The sequence below is a fragment of the Scyliorhinus canicula genome, chromosome 4 (assembly GCF_902713615.1).
Source record: "Scyliorhinus canicula chromosome 4, sScyCan1.1, whole genome shotgun sequence".
Taxonomy (NCBI): domain Eukaryota; kingdom Metazoa; phylum Chordata; class Chondrichthyes; order Carcharhiniformes; family Scyliorhinidae; genus Scyliorhinus; species Scyliorhinus canicula.
Genome location: NC_052149.1, coordinates 147,302,921 through 147,319,105, shown reverse-complemented (window position 1 = coordinate 147,319,105; position 16,185 = coordinate 147,302,921). Strand labels below are relative to the sequence as shown.

At 44.6% G+C, this 16,185-nt stretch overlaps 1 protein-coding gene across 2 annotated transcripts in view; it reads left to right on the top strand.

Moving 5' to 3' along the window:
- LOC119965067 (janus kinase and microtubule-interacting protein 2-like) overlaps positions 1 to 14,329 on the top strand; it is a 311,931-nt gene extending 297,602 nt beyond the window's left edge. For both annotated transcript variants that reach the window (XM_038795322.1, XM_038795323.1), the window contains 3 exons: positions 3,218 to 3,283; positions 4,474 to 4,548; positions 10,072 to 14,329. In XM_038795322.1, the coding sequence (XP_038651250.1) occupies positions 3,218 to 3,283; positions 4,474 to 4,524 (117 nt within the window). In that variant the 3' untranslated portion in view covers positions 4,525 to 4,548; positions 10,072 to 14,329. The remainder of the gene's footprint in view (positions 1 to 3,217; positions 3,284 to 4,473; positions 4,549 to 10,071) is intronic.
- Positions 14,330 to 16,185: the final 1,856 nt, after the last annotated feature.

Sequence of the window (16,185 nt, the reverse complement as noted above, 5' to 3'; positions counted from 1 at the left end):
TGCTGTAATTTTCCCCCTATTCTCCAAACGAGATCCTCAAAGAGCTCAAGGAGCAATTAGCTGGAGGTGTGGGAGTTGCAGGCCACCCCTTCCCTTTGACAATCTATGGCTTTGGAAACCAGTGACGCCTACCCAGTGTGCAATTTTATGGGCCTGACCTCACCCCCACATGCAAAAGAGTGGTTAGCACTGTGGCTTCACAGCTTCAGGATCCCAGGTTTGATTCCTGGCTGGGTCACTATCTGTGCGGAGTCTATACGTTCTCCCCGTGTCCGCGTGGGTTTCTTCTGGGTGCTCCGGTTTCCTCCCACAGGTCCTGAAAGACATGCTGTCAGGTCTATTGGACATTCCGAATTTTCCGTCTGTGTAAATGAACAGGCGCCGGAATGTGGTGACTAGGGGCTTTTCACAGTAACTTCATTGCAGTGTTAATGTAAGCCTACTTGTGACAATAATAAAGATTATTATAACTAAAAATTCTGCCCTTAATGTTGCAGTTGCCAAAACAGACATCGTGCAATTTCTTGCAGAAATTGAATATACCGTGTCCACCCACCAAATGTCCCCAATCACATCCAAATAAAGAGAATCACTTTTGTCACTTCTGAGCAGAATCTATTTAAAATCTGTACAAATAGCAGCTCAGCCTACTGGAAAACTGCTGATTTAAAACGAGGGGCTGCTCCCAAGACTGGGAGTGTAATTAGTTCGGTTTTGGTTGTATTAGCATAATTGAAACAAATGCAATTGAATCCAGTACAATGTCACAGAGTCAACGATCAGAAGCAGGAAGCTGGTTCCAACGCGTAACGAATTTGGCTTCATTCTAAAAATGATGTGCACTGTCTCTTTAAATAAGCAAACGGCATGAGGGATTTTGCACTCTCTTTAAATAAGCAAAACATATGAAGGATTTTGCGATCTCTCTTTAAACAAATGGTCTGAGGGATTTTGCAATGATCCCTTTAATTAAGCAAATAGCACGAGAGATTTTGCACACATGCCAACTTTGAATCCACACAGTGAGCCATTTCCCAACAGTGTCTTGAAGCTTTTGGATAGCCTTCACTGGCGTCTGCCTGGAGTGCATCACTTGTGACTTGGGCCTCTGAGCAGAATAACATGTTATTGCCAACAATTGGATTTTATGAGAAAAACAGACGGGACAGATTGTAAATGTAATTGACGCAGTATAATTACATTTCTGAGGGAGAAAGTGACATGGAGGGACGGCATTTCTATCATAAATCCAATGAATTAGTGGAAGTAACTGGAAATCCCCAGCTTTGGGTTTGGTTCCTGGATACCACAAGTTGTTGCCTGATGTATTCAACATTTATATTACATTGGGAAATTGTCTATTACCGTACCTCTGTAACTTTTCCTACATGACCATTCTTACTCGAGCCATCCTTGAAATGTATGATGCAGCAGTGCAATGATGAGGGGGTGGGTGCAAGGGGAAGGTTGGGGAGGGGGATGGGGGACAATTGGTGGACAAGATAATCCGTATTATGATTTTCTTCCTGGTGATGGGAGAATCACAATGTGGTTGCTGTTTGTAAACAATGGGGTGTCAGCTTTTCGTGTCACTCACCCATGAAGGTCACTGACCCATGTAGGGAGATGAATAAATCATGGCTGCAGCTGTTTTGTGGAAGCTGTCAATCACAGCCCACTACTAGAAATGAATGAATGGCTTGCAGCTAATGTATCTTAAACACAGGGCAGAGCTATTCTCCTTTCAAGAATGGATACATGGGGCGCGATTCTCCGCAAATGCGGCGAGCCGTAAAGGCTGCCGTGAAACTGGCCGTGTTTCCCGGCAGCTTCCGCGCCCCCTCCCGGGACCCGATTCTCCCCCCCGGGCGGGGCTAGCAGCGCGGCCCCGTGAAGCACGGCATCGCAGGCTTAGCGACCGTCGCTAAGTCCGCGTGCCAAGCGTCATGGCGACTGACGCGCACGATGACGTCAGCCGCGCATGCGCGAGTTGGACGGCTCCAACCTGCGCATGCGCGGATGACGTCATCACGCAGACACGTCAAACCCGTGCATGCGTGGGCCGTCATGCCCCTCAGCCGCCCCGCGGACTGATCCTGCGGGGCGGCGGAAGAACAAATAGTGCACGGGTATCGGACCCGCTGCCCGCGATCGGTGCCCACCGATCGCAGGCCCATGCCACCCTTGGCACGGCCGTGCCAATCGGTGCCATGGTTGTCCGGGACGGCACTTTGCGGCCGTTTTCACAAACGGTGAGAACAGGTGTGATTGCGTTCGTGAAAACGGCCGTAAAGGCCTGGGAACTCGGTCCATTGGCCTGGGGAGAATCGCTGTTTGCCGTAAAAAACGGCGAGCAGCGATTCGTGTCGTGGGACGGCCATGGGGGGGGGGGGGGGGGGGGGGGGGGGGAGGGGGAGAATAGCGGGAGGGCGGTAAGAATGTTGGGAAGGCCCTCCCGCTATTCTCCGACCCGTCGTGGGCAGCGGAGAATCGCGCTCATGGAGCTTCCAGGTAAGTGTTACAGCTGTAATATTTTTCACTCCCCTGATGGATTACTCTCTAGCCTCCAGACAGGGTCCTCTTTTCTGTAGGGGTGTCCCTCGGATGGATGTTGTGGGCAACTCCCTGATGGCGTTACCCACCTTGGCCCACCACGAGGTCCATCCCATCAGACGCGCGTTTGGTGAGACCTGTGGTACTCCCCGCCAGGGAGACGAGAGAATCACGGAGGGCTGGAGAATAGAGTGTTGGGCCCACTAAATTCATTTTCATCTTCCCACTGGCCCACGGCACGATCCCCGATTCCGCTCCCAGTGGGGGGAGGGGGGGGGGGTTTCGGGCATCGCGGGCACTGATCTTTATTTTTCAATTCTCTACCGCATCGGGTTCCCGTTACTGGCGGCGGGTGGCAGAGAATCCCGGCGCCTATTTTTGAAATTCAGCATTGTAGCTCCCCTTGACTCATTCTAAATATTCTAATGGCCAGCATATCTCTGTACCTTCAAACTTTGTGAGATGACAACATGTCAGAGTAAACTTTGTTGAGGATGAGAATGTTATTATTACTTTTTTTTAATAAGGGATGTTCAGTTTTTATTCTAATGAAAAGCACCATGATTTAACGAGGGAAAGGGATTGTGATGGGTGCATAATGGTGATTCATTGTCACTGGAAAGCAGCGCTTGGTGCTTCAATCAGTGTTTACTTGGTTTTTCAGAGAATACGAGATCTAGAAGATAAAACTGATGTTCAGAAACGGCAAATCAAAGATCTAGAGGAAAAGGTGAGTTTGTCAAGCCCCCACCCACCATCGGCCATTTTCTTACCCAGAGAGAGACACTCATACAACGATGGGTTAATTTGTCTTCCCCACATGTCAGGAATTCAGTCAGGGAAGCAGAGAGTCCTCCTGGACAATTTGACCATTATCTTGCTGCAGCTGAACAAGGTATTGGTGAGACCACATCTGGGGTACTGAGAGCAGTTTTGGTCCCTTTATTGAAGGAAAGATATTATTTCATTGGAGGCGGTTCAGAGAAGGTCCACTAGGATGATTCCCGGTATGGGGGGGATTGTCTTATGAGCAAAGGTTGAACAGGTTGGGACTCTACTCATTGCAATTTAGAAGAAGGAACGGTGCTCCGATTGAAACAAAACGGATTCTTAAGGGGTTTGACAGGATAAATGCTGAGATGATGTTTCCCCTTATCGGAGAGTTTAGGACTAGATGGCATAGTCTCAGAATAAAGGGGTGCCAATTTAAGACTGAATTGAGGAGGAACTTCTTCTCCGAGGGTTGTGAGTCTTTGGACCTCCTTGTCACAGGGAGATGTGAGGGCAGAATCCTTGTGTATATTTAAGGCTGAGACAGGTAAATTCTTGATCAGTAAGGGAATCAAGGGTTATGGAAAAGTGCACGAAAGTGCACGTGAGGAAAGTCTGATCAGCCATGATCCTATTAAATAGGTTCGAGGCGCCGAATGGCCTACTCTTGCTTATATTTGTTATGATCTTATGGTCCAACAGAGAATCCTATGATGTCTACTGTCTTCTGCATCTGAATTCAAAATACACGATCCTTACATCTGATAATCTGTGCTCAGTTACCCTTCAGATGTCTCAGAATTAGAGAAATGTACTTGAATAACAAGAAGCATAGCATCAGCTGCAAAGTATAAAACAAACCCAAAAAAGAGGTGAAAATAAATACCTCTTCAACAATATGGAAATGTGTCTTCAAATTATCTAACTTTAATATTTGCCCAACAACTGTTAAATAATGTTCCAACATTCCCTGAACATTTAATCTAACTGCAGAAATAAACGTATGCAGTGTTTGTGAGTGAGAATAACGTCATAACATTGTGCAGTGTGTTTGTAACATTATTCCACACATGCTGCTTGCATCATAACACTACTTGTTCTAAACATTTTGCTCTTCTTCTGTCTTTCCATTTTCTTTTCCGTTTGCAGTTTCTGTTTTTATTTTTGTTTTTCTCCCTTGCCTTTATCCTTTGGCCTTGATGTCAATGAGACTTCCTAATGAAGGTAAGTGACTCTACCATAAGTCCTTCTGTTGATATTGGATGGATGAACAATTATTTTTTTGAAAGGGCAATTTAGCGTGGTCGATCCACCTAACCTGCACATCTTTGGGTTGTGGGGGTGGCACCCACGCAAATATGGGGAGAATGTGCAAACTCCACACGGACAGTGACCTGGGGCTGGAATCGAACCCATCAGAGCCACGAGACAGCAGTGCTAACCATTGCACCATGTATGAACAACTCGAGGAACAACCTGAATCAGAAACTTTATTTACATTTTTGTCCTCCCTGCATGCATCCTTTCAGATCTCCCAATCACCATACAGGTAGATTGGCAGGTTGCGCATTCATAGGCCGTTTTACGATACTATGCCTCTCCTTGTTAAAAGGGGCTTGAGGAGGATCTGGCTAACCAATATTTAATTCCTTGAGGAGGAGGACATGTTCTCTGCTTCCTAACTACATCTGGTACCATAGAGGTGGCAAAGAACCTACATACAACACAAAAGTCCAAGCTCCAACACTCTATATTGGCAATTGCAATGGAGGGTTGATTAAAATTACCATTACAGTTTGTGAAGGCACAGGAACATTTATTTGCGAAACAGTATGCCGTTTTGATTGGCTTCTTCAAAAAAAGACTCATGGTTTAATAACAGGTTAGGAACAGGATTTAAGCTTTGAGGTAACAGTAGATGGAAATAATAGAATTAAAGAACACAGCACTTCCTGCAACATTGGGAATATAACTGGGAAATTAAAGCAGCCAACCAGGGTTTGGGCCATCATGGGGATTCTGAACATTCTTGAGCTTTATTTAGGCACCTCAGGAAGTTCGGGCCAATTTGCAGACCGTTTACCTTGCGAGACGAGAGGAATGGGTCTGAGTCGATAATGGGATTGATTTTGTGGTCTGTGCAGGATATAGGCTTGATGCCAGATGGCCAAACCTTATTCCAAAATTTCAATGCCTCCTAAGTTATAAAATCCAACCTTGAACACATTCAAATGGACCTTTCTGAAATACCCAAGTTGTGTAAAATACTCATCAAGAAGATATAAAAATGGATTTTTGACCTGCATATTGGACTACCGGCTTCGGGTTCTGAAGTGCCCTGGCAGAGACTTAAAAACCTTCTGCCACTGGTTGCTGGGGACAGTAAATATGAATGTGTTGAAATGAAACCATATCCATCATCTGCTGAGTGAATGCAATTCAACACAAATTCAGTGAATATTCTGCTGTCCAAAGGGAACATTTTCCTAATTTCTAACCCTTCATAGAAAGATTACCCTCCAGCCATTCAGTCATTTTTTTCATGCGTGATCTTTGACTGGTGTCGGACTGGCAGGTTAACTGACTGCGAAGTGTATCAAAGCTCAAAACAACCAGTCCTCTCCAGAGGTTCTGTAGATTATTGGAACCGTACTGTTGCAGCTGCTGACAAGTGATGAGGGGTGGGAGGTCTGATGATCTTCCACTCCATGACTGTTGTCTATTGTTTCTAGTTTAATTCCTAACTGAGACCAGCTAACTTTAATACAGACCAGATATAAACTTTGGTTCCTTCATGGTCCATATGACTTTGTGTTAAATATTTTAGTCCTAAGTCATTGGAATGTCTTTCTGGAGGTGGGGTGTTGGTATTTGTGATAATAAGATTTTAATTATGTGGAAAGGATATATTTTTTCAATGTTCTTTGTACAATTGAATAAAAATGTATCACAAGAGTCCATTTGATCCTTTGCTGTCTTTTCCTACTCATATTTTAAATGGCAGAGGATAAAGATAACCTGGTGTTTTTGGCTAACCGGTATGGACCATGACTGTTGCCCTTGTGTGAATTGAAATCTAACAGAGATTAGGTACCAAAGAATGGATAGTTTACTGCAGGCTGTAGTCAACTTTAACCAAAGGTCATTTTGAGCAGCATGATAGCACAACAAAGCATGTTCATTCTTTATTCTTTCATGGGATGGGGGCGTCGCTGGCAAGGCTGACATTTGTTGCCCATCCCTAATTGCCCTTTAACTGACTGGGCTTGCTAGGCCATCTCAAAAGGCAGTTGAGAGTCAACCTCCTTGCTGTGGGTTGAATCACATGTGGACCAGACCAAATAAGGATGGCAGATTTCCTTCACTGAAGGGCATTAATGTACCAGATGGGCTTTTACAATAATTGATGACCGTTGCCATGGTCACCATTACTGAGACAAACATTATATTCCAGATTTATTAACTGACTCGAAATTCCAGCAGCTGCTGGAATGGGATTTGAGCCCATGTTCCGATAGCATTAGCCTGTATTTCTCGATTACTCGCCCAGTTACATTACCACTACACCATCTTCTAAGAATTGTCTCCTTTAGATTTAATTATATTCATGTGTGGAATGGAGAATATCTTAAAGATATTTAGGTGGATTGGCCATGCTAAATTGCCCGTAGTGTCCTAAAAAGTAAGGTTAAGGGGGGTTGTTTGGTTACGGATATCGGGTGGATACGTGGGTTTGAGTAGGGTGATCATTGCTCGGCACAACATCGAGGGCCGAAGGGCCTGTTCTGTGCTGTACTGTTCTAAATATTAAGTAGTAGGCTACTTGACAAATGCATGTATCTCATGTGGCACTTTGTCTGTCCCCAGGAATTAAGAAGGATCTTTGTGAAAATTTTACCACTGGATATTTTTTTAACTGAAAGATATTGGCTAATTATACATTCGTTTAGTACATCTGTGCTCAACTGGATTGTCCAGAATACCACCAAGGTGGTGAGATTTCTGGGATAGCGAAGGAGTTATTCCCATTGACATGTTCATTGTGATACCAGGGCTGTCACATTTCCGGTCAAACTAGGGCTGAATTTTCACATAAGGAGATGAATGATAGGGAGGAGATTGAGGTGGGGCATTTCGTCATGTGGCAGTTTAATGTCTCAGATGTCTGCTTCTCGGTCCCAACTCATCTAACTCACCTTCAATCCGTCCACTTCCACCTATTTGCGAGGCCTGGAGGTGGGTGGGCACCCAAACCGAACCAAGGCTGTTAGCCTCACTGTGATTCAGCTTTTCAACTTTAATTATTGTCAGCTGTGTTTCCAAGGTGTTTGGGATCTGAACACCGTCTCTTCCACAAGGCAAGGACTTTGTGGATTTAGGAGGCAAGGCCTTCACAATCAACTCACTGGATCCAGGTGTTGGCTGAGGCATATCAGCGATCAGGGCAATCTTCCACTGCACCCCCGCCCCTCCCCAGCACAAAACCTGTCCTACTACACCCCAATTCCTGACTGAAGTCACCATCATTACTATCATGATTTCACCTTGCTGCTTCCCCCGAAACCCCCAACCCAAGGCCTCTGATTCCCCTCCTCCGAATGCCTTCAGTCTCCTCAGCCTTTTAGATGACACTTTGCTTTTTGTCTTGCCTTTGTCATGTTTTCCATGATATTGGAGTTTCAGGTCTCAAATCCACATCTAGCCACTATCAGGCAAATTGTAAACTCCTAGTAATTCAAATTGGTTAATACCCCAAATCCACTTGACACAATTCAGACCCTTTAGGATGAGTGTAGCTTTACCCTTCCAAAAATATGACCATCCTTGTTGTCATTTCACCTCTCGCAACCCAAGTGTTGCAGCCATTATAGCAGGTTGCCAATAACCAACCTTCTTTTTCCAAGAGTAGGAAGGAACACCTGATCCATGGAACTTATTGTCTGCTCTTAATGAATCCAGCCCTCGTGCTCTGTTATCTATAACTTGTTACCTCTGAATTGAGTGTGGCATGTAGGACAACAGGTGTTCTGTTCTCCAGCAATGCAGTTGGGAGGTGGTGTGCAGCCACTTGGCAGAAATCTATTCTTCTAATCTCTGGTAGCCTGGTGGAGAGGTCTTGTGATCAGTGTAGATTTAACTCGGCGTGGGTAAGTAAGCATTCAGTACTGCTGATTGTTGGAGTCTGTAAATGGTCTTGTGATATGTCGACAGCTCCTTGATTGAGAATGTTTCCATCTGATTCCTGATGGTTTAGAAGGAGAGATACAGCCATTGCAGGGATAGGCATACCCTACTACTCCACACAATATTTATGGAGTTAGACCAGTTATTTAGGAGTAGTGGTTCACAGCCCCTCGGAAGAGTCATGAACCCTAATCTGTGTTTGTGGACTTTAAAAAGTGGGCTCAAAAGGTCCTTCTCACACACTCAATGCCAACTATGGTATTTCTATGCCCATTGATCTTCTATAGACTGTTTTGCGCTAATGAACCCAATGGTGACAGTGGTATGTATAAAAAAAAATGTTTTAAAGTAGTATTTTATTCATAACGTTCCACTATATTTCAAAAAAGTAATTTCATTTCAAGGCAATAAAAGTGTCAATCATCCATACCATTTAAAGTATCAATAACAGAGGCCACAAGCCCTCAAAACCACTTAACCTTTTGTAAATAAACATTGTGTTCTTTACCGCAGTGATCAGAGAGCTGGAGCTGTCAATCAAGTAATGTATTCCCTGGGGAGCAGCTGTTTCAACAAGAGTAATAGATGTCTGGGCTCTCAGCCAATATCTTTCAGTGAAATTATTATTTTTAATATGGTGGAAAGTTATGAATGAATTAATTTTTTAAAAAGCTTCTTCTAACACATCCAGCTGTCATTGCGGGGTTAATCAGTTCAATACAGTGCACAATGAGTTCATTGGCATTGAAGTGCCGTAACTTGGGCGGCACGGTAGCACAGTGGTTAGCACTGTTGCTTCACAGCGCCAGTGTCCCAGGTTTGATTCCTGGCTTGGGTCACTGTCTGTGCGGGGTCTGCCTGTTCTCCCTGTGTTTGCATGGGCTTCCTCTGGGAGCACCGGTTTCCTGAAACAGCTCCCGAAAGACGTGTTGTTAGGTAATTTGGACATTCTGGATTTTCCCTCTGTGTAACCAAACAGGCGCCGGAATGTGGTGACTAGGGGCTTTTCACAATAACTTCATTGCAGTGTTAATGTAAGCCTACTTGTGACAATAAAGATTATTATTAGTACTATTACTTGGCATGGGGGCATAAGGGACCATGAGGGATTGGTGGAGGGACATATGTTGCCATAACATGTATGAAAGGCGTTGTGGGGTGTGGGGGGGAGAGGGTTGGTTGGCTGGGGGTGGGGTGAGGCATAACTTGGCATTGGTGTTGTGAGTGGTCGTGGGAGCTGGGTAAGGGACGTGAGGTGGCATGGGTGGAACACTGGGAGTGTGTGAGGGCTACACTGCACTAAAATGGGCCTTTTAAACAGCCCGCCTCTTCCCTGGGAAACCCCTGTGGCCGCCTTTGAATGTTTTCATTGGTGGGCTGACCCCACTCCAATCCCATTTCTGAAGAGTAGAAATAAGGGCCATCAGTGCAACATTTGTGATAAGAGAGCTTCATGTTGGCTTTGTGTCTGATGTATTTTCATTGAATTTCTCCAAATGGCATCATTCATTGCAAGTCATATGTTATCACTATGAGAAATATTTTTTTTTTGTATTTTTGCAGGGTGCCGGATGGTTAAAATGCTTCCAAGTCGGTGAAGAGTTGATCTTGAATCATCTTATAGCTGGGACTAACGGAATTGAAGGAACACAGCCAAGATTATGCCTGAAGTCGTCTGCCTTCTTTGCCACAAAACCACTACTCAAGATTTATTTTGCTCGACTCTCCCTGTTGAAGAAAGTTGCAAGCTACAGTACCTGCTGCATTTAACTGCAACTGCATCGCAAATCAAGAGTATTTTGAAGCAAAATAATACCACATTAATGGCAATGATATGCTAAAAGAAGTGTCTTAGACATAGAACCAAAGTGAAGAAAAGCAGTCTATCCCTGCTGTGCAGGGGAACAGTAAACTATCAAACTACCACTGCATTCAAGACCAAAGGGTAGAAAAAAATCACAAAGGAAACAACTTACAATTACAAATTTGTGATCAGATTTCTCAGAGAAAAACCTACTAGCAGTGATGAAGAGCAGGACTGAAACCATACAGGGTTAAAGAACATCACATAGATTTACAGGGAACCTATTTATTTCTTCAGCAATGGTATCATGGATGAGGGCATTTCTTGACCGGGGAAAGGGTAAATAAGTTTTTAGAAATAAAGGAAGACTGCGGGAAACCTGGGGATTAAACCTCTGAGGGGAAGCTAGTCACTCATCAGGAGACACGTGGAGACTCAGATGCAATGGAGCTGTGGTAACATTTATGTGGACTGTTGTGTAAGTTTACGATGATTCAAGATCTGTCGATCTACATCCTCCTCTCATAGCTGTGAATATGTTAACTCATTCGTCATTACTTATTCCCAACTTTCAAAGAAAGCTGGGCCTGACTGCCAAATTGACCATCACAGGCAAAATAGTGCAGTGTTCTTTTCACTGCATTGCGCTTAATTTAAAAGGTAAGTTGCCAATGCCTTCATGCCTTTCTCCCAGTTGCGTTGCTTCCTTTCCATTATTTCTGAAGAACATATATTTGACACTGTCAGTGCAGAGAACTTTGTGCACCACTTATCACCTATAGCTATCTCTGCTGTTGTAGAAACTGTTGGGTGAAAAGTAAGCTCACTCTACTTTGATCTTCCAACACTCTCCATTTCATCTGAGTATTTTACCCCTCGCGTAACTTATGAGCCTATTAATCTGGGTGATTTTGCTTTGCCACGGTTTTGCCATACTTTTGTACATGTCGTTTTGTATGGAAAGATATCTAGTTCAGGAAGCAAAGATCCTGAGCAGGGCCCACCCATGTATATTTTGTCATCATAAGGGTGGCATTTACACATGAATGGAATAGTTTGACGCTATAATTTACAGATGTTGGAAAGAGAAGCTTTCATGGTAACCCAGGTGGCTTGAATGTGTGGGGAATGGGACCTTAAGAGCAGATGAATGAAGAGAACGCCATATAAATGATTAGTTATGCTTAATTGAAGTAAGACTGAGTAGTGCAATGAAAGAAATTACTTTGTCCCGAATTTATTTGAGAGCTTTCGTGAAGGCATAATTGCGGAAATGAAAGGCATGCTTTATGGAGCAGTCCTGGATCCTATTAAAAAAGGAGTTCTCCCATCTCCTTCCTGGATCTTTTTATTTTGAGACTTTCTTTCTTGAATCTTGTTTTCTTGGTGCTTATTGTATTTCTAAATTTTCTCCGATTTGCTTTGTATTTTTTGTTTTCTTATCACACAAAGGGCTGTTGACTACAACTAGTTCAGTTAATAGTGGGACTATGCCTTAAATCAAAGTATTTCTTGAGCACAACAAGATTGAATGGCTTGAAAATGGGAGTGAAACACTCGGTACAGGCCTTGGCTCTGTTTATGTGCATGCCTGTACTCCGAGAGCTGCCTGGGATTAAGCAATCAATTGTAAAGTACTTGCTCATTGCTGCCTCATATCAAAATCCTTGTGCTGATGGAGGGTTCCATTTTAGCCTCCAGATGTTGATGAAGAAAGGAAAAAGGTTACTCGAGTCTGAAAACTTACATTAACATGCAAAGATAAAGAATTTTTTTAATACCTCTAATTCTGTCCCCAGACAACTTCAGTAACTTCAGCTACATAAATCTGAGCAATTCTATAATGGTCCCAGATTTCCAGCTGGCTACATCTCTGTGGTAGGAATACTAGAGCATCCATGCACCTGTAGTAACAGAACACTGGAGCAGAGAAGACTGAGGGGGCGACTTGATCGAGATGCACAAGATTATGAGGCGCAATGGGCAAGGTGGATAAGGAGCAGCTATTCTCCTTAGTTGAAGGGTCAATCACAAGGGGACGCATGTTTAAGGTGAGGGGCAAGAGGTTTAGGGGTGATGTGAGGAGAATCCTTTTTACCCAAAGGGTGGCGATGGTCTGGAATGCACTGCCTGGGTGGGTGGTAGAGAAGGTTGCCTCAAATCCTCTAAAAAGTATCTGGATGAGCACTTGGAACGTCCATTCAAGACTATGGGCCATGTGCTGGCAAATGGGATTAGGTAGATAGGTCAAGGTGTTTTTCATATGTCGGTGCAGATTCGATGGGCCAAAGGCCTTCTCCTGCACTGCATTTTCTTTGATTCTGTATAGGGTCTGTCGGTTCTTGTGCTGCCAGAGGGGCTGGTGTGAGAAGGCTGACCATGACTTTGACAGAGTCAACAATCATGCTTAGTGCAGAGGATGGAGACAGTTCATTTGCTAATATTTTGCTCGTAAAGCAGCAGCTGGTCCTTGCAATGGGTATCTGTGTCAAGAAAGGAAAATCCATTGTGATGTGTATTTTGGCACTCCAGCAGAAAGGGAGATTGGGAAACCGTTCCTACTCTAAAGTATGCACTAAACAGTAGCGCCCAAAATCATGGTAAAGAACGACCTACATTTCTATTGACCACTGCCAAAGTTCTTTCCAACCATTAAGAGTACTTTTGAAACTTGGCATGTAACTTGCACACAGCAAAATCTCTGAAACAGCAGTGAAATGATGACCAGACAACCCGGCTTGGTGATATTACTTCAGGGATAAATATTGGCCAGGACATTGGGAAGGTCTCGTTTTTTTTTTTGACTCGTGCAATATCCTCCTGTGACACCAGATGGGGACTTGGCTTCATGTTTCGTCTGACAACAATGTAGCACTTTCTGGTGATTTGAGGACATTATTTGCTGAGGAACAGGGGCGTGCTCCTGATATGCTGACCAACATTTGTCCCTCACCCAACATCTAGAGTATATCATCTGGTCATCACCACATCCCTGTCTGTGGGAGCTGGTTCTGTGCAAATTGGCTGCTGTGTTTCCAAAATGACAACAGTGAATCCACTTCATAAAAGTGCTTCATTGGTTGAAAAACCCGGGACACCCTGAGATTGTGAAAGGTGCTACGAAAATGCAAGTTCTTTCTGTAAAAATAACTGCATCTGTTTTATCATCTGTCAGTGGCTGGTGCGTCACTTCAACATTTCAGTTTTGGAATTGATGCATTTGATGTACAAGGTCAATCGAAAAACGATATCTGCGGTGAGTGAGAAAGCTGATTGCATGAGGGACACAATTAAGAAAGTTGATTTGATTTTGTGCGACTAACTGTGTACAGCAACACACATGATGATCCAGGGGATTTACTTTAACGTATCATCAGGTCGTTAAAGGAATTCTATGTTTTTTATTACTTTTGAATATTTAATAATATAAAATATGGTAGCTGGGAAAATGGGCCCTTTAATTGGATGGAGTGGTAAGAGGCAAGACGGCATTTGATGAAACCTCCAGAAGACTGCAGCTAGCGCTGGCAGCCCTACGTGAACCGCATGAGGAAGAAATGGTAGAAATCATGAAAAAGAAAGGAAGCTTGATTTCTTACTTCAAACGTCTCTCTACCACATTGTGGAGGTAAAGCCCAGCCCCCAAATCCATTCGCAGTTGAATCCGAGCCTGCAGAGTTACTGCCCGTTTCCTCCCCACTAACAGTTACTTCCATGAACGAATGAGTTAATACATTCAACAGGAGTTGGGTGAATGATAAAAACTTGAATACAGGCATTATTTTGCAAAACTCAACTAAGTAATTAAAATGATAGCTTGCAGAAACTCTACCACAGGTCTCGAATAATATCCGAGGGGTCTGCGATGAGATGTAACAAAATGTATTAATGTGTAGAGGAATATTAATGCCATGTTATGTTTATGAACGGTTATTTTTTTAATTTATTATCAGGACACTATTTAAACAAGTATTTAGTTGGAGTTTGTATAAAGAAATAAATGAGTTTTTCCTATAATCTTGCATCAATCTGTCTCTTTCTTTTAACTGTGGATATCCTGGGCGGAATTCTCCGCAACACCCGACGCCGTCGTGAAACCCAGAGTTTTTCACGACGGCGTCGGAGGCCGCTCCTCGCCCCCTATTCTCCCCCCCACCCCCTCCCCGGGGGTGTCCCTTGGAGACGCCGGCCCGACGATCGGTGGGCACCGATCGCGGGCCAGTCCCCTCCTGAGCACGGCCATGGTGCTCGATCCCCTCTCCGCCCCCCACAGGCCCCAAACTCACCTTTTACGCCATGTTCACGCCGGCAGCGACCAGGTGTGGTTGCCGCCGGTGTGAACAGGTCGGGAACGGCAGGCCGCTCGGTCCATCCGTGCTGGAGAATCACGGCGACCAGCAATTCTCCGAGCGGCGTGTCGCCATTTTGGGGTGGGTGGGAGAATCGCGGGGGGTGCCAGAGCGGCCCTCCCACGATTCTCCCACCCGGCGTGGGAGCGGAGAATCGCGCCCCCTGTGTGTGTGGAATAGTAATGTTCCACAGATTTATCTTAGGAATTGACTATGGGTTGTGAATGTTTAAACAGAGCACTCTGTCAAAAAGGTAATTAAGTAGCTTGCTGAGTAAAAGTTACAGTGGACAGAAATGTCCAGATTCAACTCTTTGTCTGAGCCAAGTTAATCACATCAAGGGGAGATAGCAAAGCTCTACAATTGGCTCCTGAGGTTGTGAAGGTAGATCCGAATGGGGAGTAGACTTTCGGTCAGATGGGCTGTCATTTCTTCCCCAGTTAAATTTCCTCTATGGCGCTCATGGCCTAAGGCCACATGATGCACCATTGTATGACAATATGTATGAGTGCCTTTGCCGCGAGAGAGAAAGAAAACTGAAAATAACCTGATCAAATGAAACAATAATTGCATAATATACCACCACTCACAGAATCCATATTCAAACGAATATTTGTAAAGTTCCAGATATTTTTTGTTTATGGCTGTTAATATAAGGACAGTTATGTGTAATGGGTTTAGGCTGCATGGAAAGGCAGAGTCCAACATCTTGTGGTCAGTGGCGGAATGAGGGCGTTAGCCACAGACTGCACAAAGTGCAACCTGACCTTGGCCTTGGGCTGTGATGGGCACTTGCTCTCCTGGCTGAGGCATGGGTCTGATGGCAAAGTCAGAGGAGAGGCCTAGCAACTGGTGCATTGCTGGTAAAGCCATGATCTCCTCGCTTTGATGTTCAAAACTGTAGACACGTGCCTTGAGGTCCGAGTTCTGCTCAACGACAGCTAGGTTTTGCTTGACTCCTTCGCATATCTTATTTGATGGTGGTAATGAAAGTGTAGATATATGTTTTAATTACAGCGCCTCCTCAGCACCACTGGTCTCCCCCCACTACACAACCCCGGTACCCCCAGATTCTCCCCGCTTTGGCTCCTCAGTCCCGTTAATCTCCGAAACAGTGCTTGATGGAGGGGAAAAACATTTTCCTCAAGTGCTTCAGACATTGGCCACACCTGGATAATTGTGTTCAGTTTTCTCTCCTTACCTGAGAAAGGACGTACTGGCGCTGGAGGGTGCAGTGGAGATTCACGATGTTAATCCCACTTCCCCCATCCTATCCCTGTAATCCCATAACCCCACCTAACGTGCACATCCCTGGACACTAATGGGCAATTTATCCTGGCCAATCCTCCTAACCTGCACAACTTTGGACTGTGGGAGGAAACCAAAACACCTGGAGGAAACCCACACAGACACAGGGGAACATGCAAACTCCACATAGTCACCCAAGGCCGGAATTGAATCCGGTCCTTGGTCCTGTGAGGCAGCAGTGCTAATCACTGTTCCACCGTGGCATTGTCAAGTAGG